Source organism: Xiphophorus hellerii, chromosome 15, assembly GCF_003331165.1.
Source record: "Xiphophorus hellerii strain 12219 chromosome 15, Xiphophorus_hellerii-4.1, whole genome shotgun sequence".
Lineage (NCBI taxonomy): Eukaryota > Metazoa > Chordata > Actinopteri > Cyprinodontiformes > Poeciliidae > Xiphophorus > Xiphophorus hellerii.
In genome coordinates, this window is record NC_045686.1 from 772,475 (window position 1) to 788,604 (window position 16,130).

At 37.8% G+C, this 16,130-nt stretch overlaps 1 protein-coding gene across 11 annotated transcripts in view; it reads right to left on the bottom strand.

Moving 5' to 3' along the window:
* Positions 1–237: 237 nt before the first annotated feature.
* Positions 238–16,130, bottom strand: part of syne2a (spectrin repeat containing, nuclear envelope 2a) — a 141,450-nt gene continuing 125,557 nt past the window's right edge. For all 11 annotated transcript variants that reach the window (XM_032585364.1, XM_032585368.1, XM_032585371.1 and 8 more), the window contains 11 exons: positions 14,039–14,221; positions 12,747–12,884; positions 12,316–12,507; positions 10,813–11,101; positions 7,531–7,661; positions 7,303–7,429; positions 5,166–5,368; positions 4,904–5,080; positions 1,840–1,968; positions 635–885; positions 238–566 (listed from right to left, as the gene is read on the bottom strand). In XM_032585364.1, coding sequence (XP_032441255.1) covers positions 365–566; positions 635–885; positions 1,840–1,968; positions 4,904–5,080; positions 5,166–5,368; positions 7,303–7,429; positions 7,531–7,661; positions 10,813–11,101; positions 12,316–12,507; positions 12,747–12,884; positions 14,039–14,221 — 2,022 coding nt within the window. In that variant the 3' untranslated portion in view covers positions 238–364. The remainder of the gene's footprint in view (positions 567–634; positions 886–1,839; positions 1,969–4,903; positions 5,081–5,165; positions 5,369–7,302; positions 7,430–7,530; positions 7,662–10,812; positions 11,102–12,315; positions 12,508–12,746; positions 12,885–14,038; positions 14,222–16,130) is intronic.

Here is a 16,130-nt window from a genome sequence, read left to right on the forward strand (position 1 = left end):
AATGGCTGCTGTTGTTGACGGCCAGAAACCACTTGCTGCATTCTTGTTGATTGTGCAGGAGGTTCCACTTCTGCTTTTCCAAGATGTACGGCTGTATAATTGCGCATCTGTTTTACATACCAGTGTAAATGTTGAGTTTGGGGCGTGGCCATTAGCAGATTGTTTGGATTTAAAGTGACAGAGACCCTAAACATTCTGGAAGTAGCTGAAAATAGGCAGAACTGGAAGCTCTACTGATGACAGTGATCATGTTTTGTTTATCTTAATCTGTTCAAGGAAGCACAATAGGTCGTCTTTAAAACATTTTCCTGAAAAGTCACCCATGTTTTGTTGGGAAATGTCTTTCGTTGGAAACAAGCTGCCGTCAGGTGGGCGGCGGGCCGTTGGTGTAGTGCAGCATGGGGTAGAAGGACCAGGCGAAGTTGTTGGTCAGGGTGCAGCCCGGCTCGCTGTCCGACAGAGGAATCAGGCAGGGCAGCAGCAGGAGGACCAGCAGCAGCAGCTGCAGTGGGAAGGCGGCTCTAAGGAGGCGGGAGAAGAACGATCGAGGTGGGGACGATTCTCTTCTGTAGAACAGAAACAAAAGTTGATAAAAGCAGAGTTAACTCCTATTTAACCTCTCCTCTGTACGTACCTCTGGGTGGAGGAGGCTGTTTTTGGGTCTGCTTCTGCACAGCCGGGATCCTGGACCAGCAGGCGCTGCTGCAGGGCGCGGAGGTCGTCCTCCACCTTCCTCCTGAGCTGCTTCAGCTTGGTGCCCGTCACATGCAGCTTCTCCTGCGCCTCGTCGCAGTCCTCTGCTGCATCTTCAGGCTGCAGCTGAGACCAGAGGGCCTGCAGAGATGCCTGGTGAGTCTGCCGGCTGCGCAGATCCGCCTGCAGCTCCTGCACAGCACAAACAGCGCGAGACATAAGAAGGCCTGCAGACGACCTAGTGACACATTAACCTATCGATTAACAGGCTGAAAACATCGACACAGCCTGCCTGTTTTATACAATAATAGAAATGCACTAAAACATGCAAGTAAAATAAAAATCAAGTCATTTTTTAAATCAGAAAATAAATATTTTTATTGTGTAAAATGCAATAACATCACTCCTTTAGCGTATAGTTGATCATTTGTAGCTAAAAAGATACTTTTAACATGTGAAAAGCTCAGACCTTACAGAGCTGATGATTATTTTTTTGGATTATCTCATTAATAAATGGACCACTGAACAAAAATCCTGACTTCTTCCTCATAATTCACTTTAATCTCAGAATTCTGACCTTATTATTGCAGAACTGAATAAAATCTTCTGAGATGAAAGTCATAATTTTGAGGAAAAAAAGTTGGAGTTCTCACTTTAATCTCAGAATTATGACTTCTTCTCAGAATACAACTAAATCTTCTGAGATTAGAGTAAAAATTTTGAGGAAAAAAAGATTTGGATTTTAATCTCAGAATTCCAACTTAATCTCAGAAGATTAAATTTACTTTTCCAGTGGACGTAATCTTCTTCCATAGGAAACAATATGATTTTTCTCTTACAGAATTTTTACCAGGTGAAACTAAAACTTTTCCACTTGAAGAGTTCCAGGTGGATTACATTTTAAGTTTTTTGTTTTTTTTTTATCTTAAATGTAAATTTGTTGTTTTTTTAAACTGTTTTGGCTTAATTGCCACTCTGCATATGTTGTTTTTTTTCATCAAATGATCTTTTTCTCAGTCTGTAAACTCCAGTTAACGATTCATCAGTTACTGAATTACTAAGTTATTACAAGAACCGATTAATCCGATTAATTGTTTCGGTCTTAACGCTTCATTTCTCATCCCAATCTGTTAATCTGCTGCTCACCGTCAGCGTGTCTTCCTGCTGTTTCAGGGCTCTGACGCTCGTCTCTGGATGCTTTATATCTACGCTGTAGCATCTGCTCTCTGCCTGAGCGAGCCACAGCAGCAGAGAGTGAAGAGTTTCATGAAACTCCTGCACAGAAAAATTTATGTCTCAGAGTTCAACATTTCACACCACAAAAGTCCTGCATTTACTGGAAAGTTGAACAAAAACAAGATATCACATGCTTCATTGTTTATGGGCCTTTTTTGGAGTTTGACAATAGCAGTATATTTTCAAAATGTTCTGGCAGGAGCAGGATGTCCATAAAACTTGTGTAATGCTACTCTAAAACCTGATCAAGCGTTTTATACGGGTTTCACGAGAAATGGGAAAAACAGGCCTTTTAAAAGTGGGCAAATAATCTAAAATTAATTTTCTTACGGCTAATAGCACGTTCAAAAGATCCAAGGAAAACCAGCAGATGGGGAAAACGCGTCACAGTCAGAGGAATAAAAGATCAGAAACTGAAATGTGATTTAAATCTTTTACAGATGTTTTATTTTATAACTTTCGCTCCGGTTTTTAGGCCGTCAGAATAAGAAAAGAGAACATGAGAACATTTCAATCAGTGTTAGAACCAGAAATGAGGAGCAGAAATCGCATCTATTTAAGAGTCGCTCTTAGTCGTTTACTAAACTTTTACCGAGTTCCTTAAATATAATTTTTATCACAGATCCTTTCAGTCAATTAACATTTTAAACCTTTTAGGACCTAAAGGTGTCAAAAATGTGGAACATTTTTATTTAAATTGGATTACTGTTGTATTTTTTACCCTCTCATTCATAAACAATATTTTAATAAAAACAAACAAAGCAGCTCAGTGTACAGTAGATTTGAAATAAGAGGAAACCAATTCCTGCATTTCTTTGGGTTGATTTTAATTTTCTATTTTTTTTCTGTACATTTTTACAGTTAAAAAAAAGTTTTGACTCACTTTTGCTTCATTTTGCAAAGTTTAGTGATAAAAAAAGCTGATAAAAGGTTAATATTTTTACATGTTAGACAGATTTTAAGTTGTTTATTTTTGCTGAAAATTGCAGCCTCATATTTTGTTTAAATGCGTTTCTAATCAACTGGGCTCAGAAACGCCCTGAATGCCAAGAATTCAGAAAATTTTTGACATGCGGTTGAGGACCGCCCAAAATCATTTTGAGGGCCGCTGATGGCCCCCGGCGCCACACTTTGAACACCACAACTTCTGGTTTTCTGGTAGCAGAAAACCTGGATTTACAGTTAGGGTGTAGAAGTAAACTGTTAACTAATTTCTATAAAATCTGCTTTTATCTAAGATTTTTTTTAATATGGGTTTTTGCTTAATCTTCATATTTATTCGTATTTAATACTTTATTTGCCGAGTCTGACGAGTTACAACTTTATTTTTTAAAATATTAGTGTTTCATCATAGCATTTAAAATCAATAATTTCAAATTCAGTATTGATAGAAGAAGCAATAAATGATTAAACAATGATCTTATTTCTAACAAAATCACTCAAACGAATTTGGAACAAACATCCGGAAAACTGCAAAACTGTCGAAACACTGAGTTCCTTTAAATACAGACTAAAAACCCAACTGTTTCTAATCAATGAAACAATCAATATTCTGATGTGTAATAGCAGCAAAATGTAATGTTTCTATTATATGACTTTATATTTTTGTGTTTTTATGATGTAAAGCACTTTGAACCGTCTTCTTGCTGAAATGCGCCATACAAACTTGATTGATTAAAATTGTATTCAATCAGCACCAAAGTGATACAAAAGTACTAAATATAGAAGAGCAACATTTTGAGTCCAATTCGCTTATAGAAATCAACTAAATAAATCTGTAATTTGTCCGTCTGGGCAGTGTCCTGTCTGATGTGGTGGTCAGTGACGTAGGAGCTCCACAGGGAACTGTGCTTTCTCCCTTTCTCTTCACCCTGTACGCCACTGATTTCCAGTACAACTCTGAGTCATGTCACCTACAGAAGTTTTCTGATGACTCAGCGGTTGTCGGGTGTATAGGGGATGGAGGGGAGGGGGAGTACAGGACACTGGTGGACGGCTTTGTGGAGTGGTCTGACCAGAATCACCTGAGGCTCAACATTAGTAAGACCAGAGAGATGGTGATTGACTTCAGAAGGAAGAAGATACCTTCACGGCCACTGAAGACCAAAGGGGAAGTGGTGGAGGAGGTGGAGGATTACAAATACCTGGGAGTTGTAATCGGCAACAGACTGGACTGGGCATCTAACACTGACGCTGTGTGCAGGAAGGGGATGAGCAGACTCTATTTTTTAAGGAAGCTGAGATCCTTCAATGTGTGCAGCAAGATGTTGGAGACCTTTTATCACAGTGTTGTTGCCGGCGCCATCTTCTTTGCTGCTGTGTGTTGGGGAAGCAGCATCAGAGCCAGCGACTCTAATAGACTGGACAAAATCATCAGGAAAGCTGGCTCTGTACTGGGACTAAGGCTGGAGTCCCTGGAAACTGTGGTGGAGAGGAGGACACTGAAGAAGGTTCTGTCTATTATGGACAATAAACAGCACCCTCTCCACCACATAGTGGACAGACAGCGGAGCACCTTCTCACATAGGCTGCTCCAGCTCTGCTGTCGTAGGGACAGATACAGGAAATCCTTCCTGCCACAGGCCATCTCACTGTACAATAAAAGCTAAATCATTGTTCTGCACTAATCAGTCCGATTTTGCACAACTGCACTGTGGCACACTTGCTGTACATATACATATCTGCATTTTTTGAATCTTTGCAAGGACTGCTCTTAAGTTGTTTCTTATATTAACAGCATTTTATATTTTATTTTTTATTTTATTTTATCTACAACTACTACTCAGTGGTTGTTATTGTGTCTTGTCTCTATGCTGTAACTGCGAAGTAATTTCCCTGCTGGGATGAATAAAGTACTTCTATTCTATTCTATTCTAAAGTTATAGTTGACCTAGTTTGTCTTAGTTTGAATGAAACCGACTTATTAACATTAATTTGTGTTACATATTAGTTTATTAAAGTGTTTTCTTGCCACCTGGCAGCGCATCAGCTTCCTCCTCAGGCTGTGGTCCCAGTGCTGCAGACCAGTACACGCTCTGCTCCAGTCTCTGTTTGCTCTCGCCACTCTCTCCTGCGTTTCTGGAGCCTCCTTCGCCTGCAGGTTCACAGACAGCATGATGGCCTTGTAGTGGCAAAACACTTTCTCCATTTCCTGTAAAAAGAAAACAAGAATAAAAAATCCCTTAAAACTTAATCTGGATTAAACTCAATCCGCTACGGTCGGATTAAATCGTCACCTTCAGCTCTTTGGCTCTGGCCTCCATGTCCTCTATGCTGCCTGCAGGTTCAGCCTGCGAGAGGCGCTCCAGCTCAGGGATCACAGTTTCTAGCCAGGAAGTGACGTCGTCCAGGTCAAAGGTCATCAGCTGAGGATCCAGAATGCCAGACTGCTGGCTGCACCTGGACTGAGCCCGGAGCAGCTCCCAGCGTTCAATCACACCTGAAAGCACACAAATATCAATAAACTCAGCCGTTTTTTAACACTTATTGGTGTTCCTACAACTGGGAAATATGGACTTAAAGTTTTTATTTTACATTTTATAGTACTGATGTTATAAAGTGGCAATAAGAACTACTTGTTGCTTCTTTTTCAGGTGACTTTAGGTGATTGAATGGCACAGCAATCATACAAAACACAAATATTGCTCTTGAAAAATTATAATTAGCTTCTTTTGGATACCAGTCACATAAAGAAGTGTGATTTATATCACTAAACTTCTTACAGTAACTTAGGGCTGTTGTAAACAATTATTTTAGTAATCGAGTATTTTATCGATTATTCTGACGATTAATCGAGTAATCAAATAAAAAAATTCTAAAATAAAATATTGGTAAATCTACCATAACGTGCCGCCACCCATTGGTTGAGACCGGGATGATATTAAATAAATTTTTCGGTTCGTCTGTAAAGCTAAACTTACCTTAAACATCAACTACAGAGACACCCGCCGCGCTCTTCACCGCCACCAGGCGGCAGCTCCGGGAGGAGAAACGCTGCCGTACTCCAGGCATCGCGCCAGTTATTTTAAAGATGCTTATTGGACCCGCGAAAAACGATAAAAACTCGGACATTATCATCAATTAATGAAATCCTCCCAGACCGAACTTGAAAATTGGACGTTTTGCTGCTAACACTTAGCATCAACTCATAGACGGAAGTGAGAGCTCTGGGCAATATAAATAATCACCTGGCTGGAACACCGTGCGCTAAGTAATAAAACAGAACGTAACGACGCTTCGAGGCAGATACATTTTCCTTGAGGAAATTTAACAATCGAGGAACTTGAATTATTCGAGGAATCGTTGCAGCCCTACAGTAACTGCATTTAATCATATTTTTACAGTCATTGATACTCTCTGTGAAAAAACTGTGGAAAATTAGGTAAATGAACAATTCCAACAATACATACAGTTCGTTTTTAAGCATTAATTGAAGTTTACTGCAACATTGATAAATCAAAATTCTCCTCATGAGAAGAAATTTATCACAATAAATGATAAACGATACGATAAGCGATGAACACTCCGATTAAAGGCCTTCAAAAAACACTGAAAATAATGTAATATTTTACTCAAGAAGAATAATTAAAAAGAGAGAAATCCATTAAACTCAAATTAAGAAATAAATGTTAAAAAAATTGACAGCTGTCGCACTTATTGGCATCACTTCTGTTGATATTTTATTAAAACTCCCTGTTGCAGATGGATAATACTACTTTAGTTTAAAATATTTGCTCTTTGCCCAACCATCAGGTTTTTGTAGGATTTAAATCAGAGGACTGAGATAATCAAATTATTTTGTACTAAGTGAACCATTCTTATGTGGATTTATGGAAAGATTCTGCGTCATTATCCCACAGAAACATCCACTTGTTGTTTATTATCAGTTTTCTGGCAGCAAGTTGTAGTTATTCTTTAAAATGTCCAAAGATTTTAAAGTTGTAACAAAGTTCCCATGTCCAGTTAAACAGAAACAGACCAAGAGCCTCACGGTTCCTCTGAAAAACCCAACGCTGGGAATGACGTGATTTTACGTCTCTGTTGTCAAAATGATTCATTTCAGTCTAAATCACAGTTTCTGCAGATTTAATTTTTTTTTTGACCCAACTGCAGTTATGCTCAAGTATCTTCCTTTCTGACTTACAAAGATATAAAAAAAACCTCCTGCAGATTCAAAAGTGAATGAGTTAAAATGAGTATTTTTCTAATTTATTTCCTTTTGAGCCGATTCCTTGACTGCATACATTCATAACTTATGCACCACCTGGTTTCTTTTACACTGTTTCTGAGATTTTATGGCAGATGTCTGTTTTGAGTCCTCCCTCGCAGTGCAGACACTCTTAATAAATAATCCTTTCTGCACGGTAATCTCACCTGACTGTTTGTCTGAGGCATTCAGGCCCATCAAGCCGAACTCCTCTGGCTGCTCCTCATCGTCGAGGATCAGAGAGACTCTCTTTATGTTCTCGATGCTCCCGCTGCACTGGGACATGAGCCGCAGCTGGAAAAACACAACAAGTAGATCGTCAGAGCCGACTTCTGGCTCGACGGCGAGGCCTCGCAGACTGTCTTACAGTCCGCAGAGGGAACCGCGAGACGTACATAACCCTGCTTCAGAGGCGTGCTGGTCAGAGCGGGTGGCGGCTCAGCGTGTCCTTCTGGATCCGGCTGAGCTTCTGTGGCTTCTGGTGTTCTCCATGAACAATCGCGAACAGCCAGAGACAGGCTGGAAACTGCAAAACAAAATTTATTGGGAGGTTAAGGGAGAACTACTGTGCACAATTCAGGAAAATTTGGTTTTCTAAAATCAACCCAATAGCTTAAGAAAAAAAAAAGTTCAAGCATTTTTTTTTTTCAATAAGTTGTTGTTTTTAGTGTATGAAAAATGAGTTGTTTCAAAAGCCTCCTGATATTTGACAGGCACTGACCCGTTACCTAGCAACCCCAGCCTAGCGTAGCCCTGTTACCTAGCAACACAAGCGGAGATCTAGCACCTTTGGTCAGCTGGTTTTACAGCTGTACAATGGCTGCTGGAAAAGAGAAGTGTTTTGTTGTTGACTTACCATCCAGAAACCACTTGTTGTATTCTTCTTCTTGGTTGTGCAGGAGGCTCCACTTCTGCTTTTCAAAGATGTACGGTTGTATAATTGCGCATCATTTTCACGTGCGAGAGTAAACGTTGATTTGAGGGGTGTGGAAAGCAGCAACATATTTGGACTTAAAGTGACAAAAGGCCCTAAAACAGCTCATTCTGAAAGAAGCTCAAAACTAAAACCTCATTATTTAAGAATTATGTTTTGCAAAAAATGTAATGAGTATGTTTTTATAGACCATAGTCTTATCCTAACAAAGTTAAATAAGCAACGTTTACACTCACATGTGAAAATGGCTGCAAACAGATGCGCAATTATACACCCATACATCTTTGAAAAGCAGAAGTGGTGCAGTGATTGGTTTCTGGATGGTAAGTGAACAACAAAGCACTTGACTTTTCCAGCAGCCATTGTACAGTGCATACAGCAGTAAAACTAGTTAATCAAGTATTGGTTCCAACCTCGACGGAAATTTAAATCCTGACATCTTAACTGAAAGCCTGAATTTAACCCCAAAATCAATCATTACTCTTAAACTTTAAGGTATCTTTGCTACTTAAAGACATAACATGAGAATCATGAGTTTGACCTTCAGGTTTAGCTCCTATAAGAATATTTTATAATTTTGTTCATATTTACTGTGAAAAACCAAAAGATTTACAATCCATTAAACAGTGTGGATGTGTCTAATTTATAATCTAATGGAAGAAATTTCCTGCACCCCGAGGAGCAGAGGTGGAAGTGGATTTACTACGCAGAACATGAAGATGTGCAGCAGGTCTCGTTTGATAGTTTTTGTCTGTTAAAGTTATTTAATACATCCAGTTTTTATAATCACTCTTACAGTGTCTACACTCATAACTGGATTACTTCAAATTTAAGAAGCGTGGGATTTATTTTTTTGACTTTTTATTCTATTTTTCTTCCTCTAAGCTGAATAAAATCAAAGATTCATCGACTTGAGGTAAATATCAAGGCCAACGCAGGTTTTGGAAATGAGACAAACATACCAATGACTCAAAATAATGGATTATCTGACAGGCAGCTTCAAGGCATCTCAGAAATCAGTTTCTACGACCCCTGGAACCCTCTGAGGTAAACCGGAAAATAAATCTCACCCTCTGGATCTGACGAGACGACTAACCTCCTTCTGTCTTGACGTCATACCCACAACCTCTCTTAAGAAAGTTCAGCCTGTCGCTGCATCTGATCTGGTTCAAATGGAAACTCATCCGGTGTTTTTTTTTTTACCCCAAGCTTTAAAAACAGGAGCTGATAAAAAAAGAAACAATCTGCAGAATTACAGGCCAATTCCAACCTTCAATTTATCAAACATATTATTGAAAAAGATGCATTTCAACAGCTTCTTAAAAGCTTTAACTTCTCATAGAAGCGGACAGAAATCACATGTGAGGTACCGCAAGGTTCAATCCTAGGACTCCTCCTGTTTATTAATCAATCAAGTTTATTAGTAAAGCATATTTCAGCAACAAAGCAGTTCAAAGTGCTTTACATCATAAAAACACAGAAATACTAAGCCACTGCACACACAGTGAATGATTTAAGCATTACATTTTGTTGTTACACATCAAAATGTTGATTAATGTTTCATGATTATGTTTCAAAAGCAACTCTAAACAGCTGAGTTTTTAAGTGGAGATTTAAAGGCACTCAGTGTTTCGGCTGTTTTGCGTTTTTCTGGAAGTTTGTTCCAGATTTGTAGTGCATAGAAGCTGAATGCTGCTTCTCCATGTTTGGTTCTGGTTCTGAGGATGCAGAGCAGATCAGAACTAGAAGACCCGAGGGGTCCGGAAGGTTGCTATGACAACAGAGGATCTTTAATGTATTTTCTTACTAAGCCGTTCAGTGATTTATAAACTAACAGCAGTATTTTATAGTTTATTCTCTGAGCTGCAGGGAGCCAGTGTAGAAGTTTAAAACTGGTGTGATGTGCTCTAATTTCCTGGTTTTAGTCAGAATGCCAGCAGCAGCATTATATCCTCTCACCGCAAAAACACAAAAATCTTACTAAGTATTTTTGGTCTAGTTTCTAGTGCAGATATCTTAGCACACTTGAAATAAGACAAACCAACTTCAAAGTTACTTTTTAGCTTGTTTTAAGTCAATAATTTCTTAATATTCATGGAAAATATTAGTTCAATTGGCAGAGAAATTAACTCACAAAATGGGAAAAATGTCTCATTGTAAGTGAAATTGTTTTGATTGATTGCTAGAGCAGGAATCAATCAAAACAAAAAAATAAATCCCTAAAGGTGGGGTGTCCAAACTTTTGCACCAAAGTCCAAAATCCCCAATATAAATATTCAAGGGCAATTTGTTTTTCTTTTTTACCCCCCAATTAAAAATATTATTGTGAATTCTTTCTCCTTTACCTGCACAACAATAAATAAAACATCCAATATTTAAACTTTTACAGTCATTTACCTTTTCTGGCTTATTATTTTCCATTTTTTAAGTCTATAAAATGTATTTTGTTTATTCTCAGCAAAGAAAATAAGAATTTTTTTTTACAAACTTTGCTGTATTTATCCAAATGTAGTGGATGCGTGTGACCAGTTTGTTTTTGAGTAAAAACTCACAAAATGTTTGACTCAACCTTTTATGAAATAAAAATAAAAGCCAAAGAGGCTAACTAAAGAACAAGTAATTTTGCTGTGCTTAAATGTATTCTGTTTAAGAACTCTCATTCTAAAAATATTATAAAAAGTATCGGAGGGCCAAATTTGTGGCATTGTTGAACTAATAAAAAGGCATTTTATTTTGAAAATACCTGAGAGTGCGCTGAAGTAAGCCCCTTCATCTTCCTGTTCTTCCTCTTCCTCCTCATCCTCATGCGATGATGACCCTCCCACGTCTCCGGTGTGGTCCCACTCCAGAGGGAGGGAGTCGACGCTCACCGGCGTCTCCCGCCCTGAACGATCCAAAGGAGAGCTGAGCAGGTGAGTGGGCGTGGCTGGAAGACTCGCCTGGCTCCGCCCCAGCCACGGGCGACCAATCAGCTCCAAGCTCGACTCCAGGGAAACGGTGAGGTCAGAGATGTCTGGTTCCTCTTTGATCATCTGGATTAAAAAATGAACAGTAACACCAATGGTTTTAGTTAGGGGTGTCCAAACTTTTTGGCATGGGGGCCGAAAATGTCAAGTTGCAACAGGGGCCACAAAATATTTTGTCCTTTTAATTGTAATAACAGAATCTATTTTATTTTATCTTTAAATAAATAACTAAACACAATATTTTAATGAAATAAAATAATGAGATTAAAGTTGTGTTACTTTTACATTAAATAACATATTCATTAAAATAACAATGAATATTTTTCATTGTTATGCTAACAATGAAAACAACATTGTTAAAATGTTAGTTTTTAATGATGTTATTCTACAGTAACATTATTTTAAAATATTATTTTAAAAATAACATTATTATTTTAAAAAATAAAATTATTAAAATATTAATTAAAAATACTGTTATTTTGAATATAATAACATTGTTATTTTTATTAATCTTTTAAGATCTTAAAATTTTAACATCTTAAATTTTAAGATTTTGACCACCAAAACAAGGTTAGTTATTCTTGATATGGAGTCCAGGGCTGTCAGATTTCTGTAATTCTTTGTAGACTTGAAACAAAAAGTTTGTGCGTTTGCCAAAAAAAAAAAACAGCAAATCATATCCTAAAGTTTTCATCTTTTTCTGGATTTTTTTTTGTCTCTTTATAAGAGTCAGTGATGTCAACATTTTTGGCATGGACATGATTAAAAACAAAATATACTGAAGTTCTTTCAGCTTGACATTTCCAAAAGGTTTGGACACCCCTGGCATAAAATAAGCATTTTTAGCTGAAACGTGCAGGTTTCAGACAGGATATTCTTTAAAATACATTTAAAAGTTCCTATTTTTAAAGTTCCAGTCTTTTGCTGCAGGATAATGGAAAGAATGTTTTCCATCTACTTTTTCTATATCTGCAAACTTTACAGTGAAAATAATCTCTAGAGTCATTTTCTCTACATGTCCACCAGTCCTCAAAAAGGTCCATTAGCTACCGGCCCTTTTGCAGCTTCATAAGTTTCCTCACTGTAAAACATAAATTGCAAACTGGCACATTTTTGAAAGGCAGGTGTTATTTAAATATATCATTGTTGTTAATTTTTTGGGATATGAGACAGTGGGTAAAGAACATAAAATGTATGTGTTTTAGGGTTTAGTGGAATTTAAAGGCTTAATGTTCCGTGATATACAGTAAGAAGTCAAGCTCGTGTGTGGTCCAGCTCACCGGAGGTTGGCTGAGGCGCTGGTGGAAGCGGACCAGCCTGCTGAAAACCTCCTGGCAGTAGGAGTGAAGCTCCTCCAGCTCATCCTCTATCAGAGCCGCATCCTGAGCTGAACTTTTCTGGATCAGAGCCTCACCAAACACTATCAACCCGTCAATGCGCTCAGAGTTCAGGCTGATCTCCTTTTGGAAGCTCTGCCGGAAGATGGATGGACGAACGGAGACTGAGTCAGGAAAACCAGAACGAGTAACACATGCCTGTTTATGAAATTTAAAAGCATCCTCGTAACGAGGCGCAAGAGAATCCTCCCTAAACCAAAACATGCAGCTTAAAGATGAAACCAGCAGCTTAAAAGTTTAACAAGTTCTCCTTCAGAGGTAATAAATCGGATATTTGAGATTTGTGTGTAGAGATGAAATGACGTGTGCCTCACGTTGAGCTGTTGGATCTTCTGATGGACGTCGCTCTCGGAGAAATGCTCCACGTCGGTGAGCTGCAGGTCCAACTCCGTCAGCCAAACTAGCATGCTCTCCCTGGTGCCTTCAAAGTCCTCCCGCTGGCTGGTAAAATACTGAGAGAGAAACAAAAACAAGAACGAAAGAGGGAGAATAAAATGAAAATAAACAGAATATTTTGATTACCATAATTTTAGGCTTGTGGATTGGTGTAAAAACTGCTCATATGATGACATGGAAACATTTTATTTATAAAATCTATACAACAAACACATTTTTCTCTTTACTGTAAACCAGGGGTGTCCAAAGTGCGGCCCGGGGGCCATTTGTGGCCCTCAGAAAAATTTTGGGCGGCCCTTAATCACATTTCAAGAATAAGCTAAACTTTTTTTGTTGTTTAAAATCTTCAAATTTTACATGAAAACTGTAATGTGCAACCAGAAGTATTCATCTAGGGGTTTTGCTTTTGATTTAATTTATTAGAAATAGGGACTAAAAACATCCAGTTGCTTTTAATAAAAGTGGACGTTTGATAAACTTGGAAAAATAAAGAGTGAGCCATCAAATGTTCTTGTAGCTAAAAAGAGATAAAAATCCAGAAAAAGATGAAAAATTTAGGAAATGGCTTGCTGTTTTGTTTTGTTTTTATCTGTAAACCCTGCTAAATCCTTATTTGTTTTAAATCTACAAAGAACTACACATATGTGACTGCTTTGGTTATTTCATTAAATTACTTCTTGTAATTAATTGTTTTGTTACTTAGCTAGTAAAAATAACATAATAAAATATTATCTGCGATTATAAATAAAAGTACTACACATTTTGTGGCCGCCTCAGTTGTTGCAGTTTGACATTTTTGGCCCCCATGCCAAAAAGTTTTCACATTTTAGTATCGACTGATACCGAAAAACATCGCTGAACAAAACATTTTCTTCCTTTTAACCACACATAAATTATCTGAATTATAAATGTATTTGATAACTCTGCACCTGTATGGCTCACTTTGATAGAGCAATAGCGTCACAAGCTTCAGTCGATGTAATTAGGAAAATCAGTAATAAAGAAACTGACGAAAACAACATGTAAAAAATAAACCGCAACAAACCTTCTTTCAAATGGTTCAGGAAGTATAATGTAAAATAAATAAAGCATGATGCGCTCATAAAGCATAGAATCAGACTGAATAGAACTGATACAGATATTAATATTGGATCGATGCATCTCTAGTTCTTTGGAGACGTACTGCAGTGCGTTACGGTGTAATCAATACCTTCAGCCGGCGTAAGATGGCGGCCACTCGGCGGTGCAGGCCGTCCCAGCGTTGGTTTCCCTCTCTGACCATGGCTTTGAGCTGGCTGGCTCGGTCGGTGCGGTTCTCCCGGGCCAGGCGGCGGTACTGGTTGTTGATGAACTCCAGCTGAGTCAGGCGCTCATGAACCTGCCTTTGGAAACCCTGAAAAATAAAATAAAATAAAAAACACATTGTTATTGAGTCAGTAAAAGGCTTTTTCTGCATCCATCTATATTCTTGATGAAGCGTACCATTTCCAATTTAAATCACATTCAAAGCAAAACAAGGTGACTAAAAAAACATGCTAATAGGAAAAAACTAAGAGCCCACTGCACTGCAAACCTCCTGCTTATTCCTCCAAGTATTGATTTCTGAACTGAGTTACAACATTAGTATTGTTGTTTCTAAACGAATATGAACTTCGTTTCAGATCTTTTCAGTTCTTAAGATCTGAAAGCTCTGCATCTTTTACCTTATTTTGACCCTTTCTCATTTTCTGCTAATAAAAACTATATTTTTGCTTGTAATTTCAGGCATGTTGTCAGTAGTTCATAGAATAAAAGAACAATGTTCTTTTACTCAAACATAAACAAATACAGAGTAAAGTCAGATAAACTGAGGATTTTAAGTGGTTTCTTCATTTTTTCCAGAGCTGTATATTGCAGCCAATACATTTTCTTTGATGCTTAAGATAAAAGTGAAATGATTCTGATTAAATCAACGACGGTATAAATTTAGCAAACCGAAGAGAAAACAACTGATGACCCCAAAAATTGGAAATTGTCTGTTTTTCTTTTAATAAGAAAACAGTTCAAAGCTTTTTTTTATGATTTGGATCTTGTAAAGTTGATCAAATCAACCTAGTGTGATCACTAATACATTTTTAATACAGTTTAAGCTTTTCCACATGAAGACATCACAGTCCTAATGTGTATGCAATAAAAATATGAAAATAAAATTATTTAATTGTTTTTCTTGAATAAAAAAATTAGCACAAAACCATAAAATGGAAAGAAAAGAAAACAAATTGCATCCTTTTGTCTCGAGCTGGGATAATTTTACTGAAGGAAATAAAAATATTTATACAATTTCTATTTTACAGTGTCCTGTAAGATGTTGTAATGATGTAAAGAAACTATAAAACTTTGTGGCTCTGTAACAAGCTCATCAGCAGTATACATGTCTTTATCCTGTTCAAAATCAAAATCAAATCAAATTTTATTTGTATAGCACATTTCAGCAGCAAGGCATTCAAAGTGCTTTACATCATATCAAACACAGAAACACAATGCAGCATAGAATCAACAATCAAAACACGACATTAAGTCAAGTTCCATCAATAAATTTGTAATCGATTATGTTTCAAATACAATCCTAAACAGGTGGGTTTTAGTGGAGTTTGCATCCATAAAGGTTTACCTGTTACACTCCTACTGTGTTATATGGAACAAAATACCTGTTGCTATTTTCATTCCCCCTCACAATCACACAGTTTAAAATGATGTAAACAGCATTTTAATGGGATTCTGGCACAAGGCTCCGTTCACCTCTTTCACGTAATTTTGAGCTGGGACTCCGCCGTCCCTCACAGATTTTTGTGCAATTCTATGGTACCTGTTAGTGTCTAGAATTTACAGGGTTTCTGTTGCGCAGTGACCCTCAGTCACTCGCCGTTTTTCTTCCACTGTGCTTTGAGGCAGCCTGCTCCGCCCACCTACCTGTCTGTGATCCTGTTGCTCTGCGATTTGTTTTTTTCGCATTTGAGACTGAAGTTTTGAGGGGGGCAGGGTAATAATCTTGTTGTTCACAATATCGTTCCCCCAAACGATCTTTGCCACAGCTGTGAGACGAGGGTAACAGCTTTTGAAGAGAAACAGCTGTTATGTTCTTATTTGCCTTATTTTACACTCGTATCTCAACAGCTGATACCACGTAATATAAGACAAAAATAACTTAGATATCAGACATGTTATCTAAAGGTGCTGTAAAAGAAAAAAACTTAACAACTTGAGTCAGTACACAGCAAAAACGCAGGCCTCCCCCTGCTCCTGTGCGCAGCTCCATGTGTCCC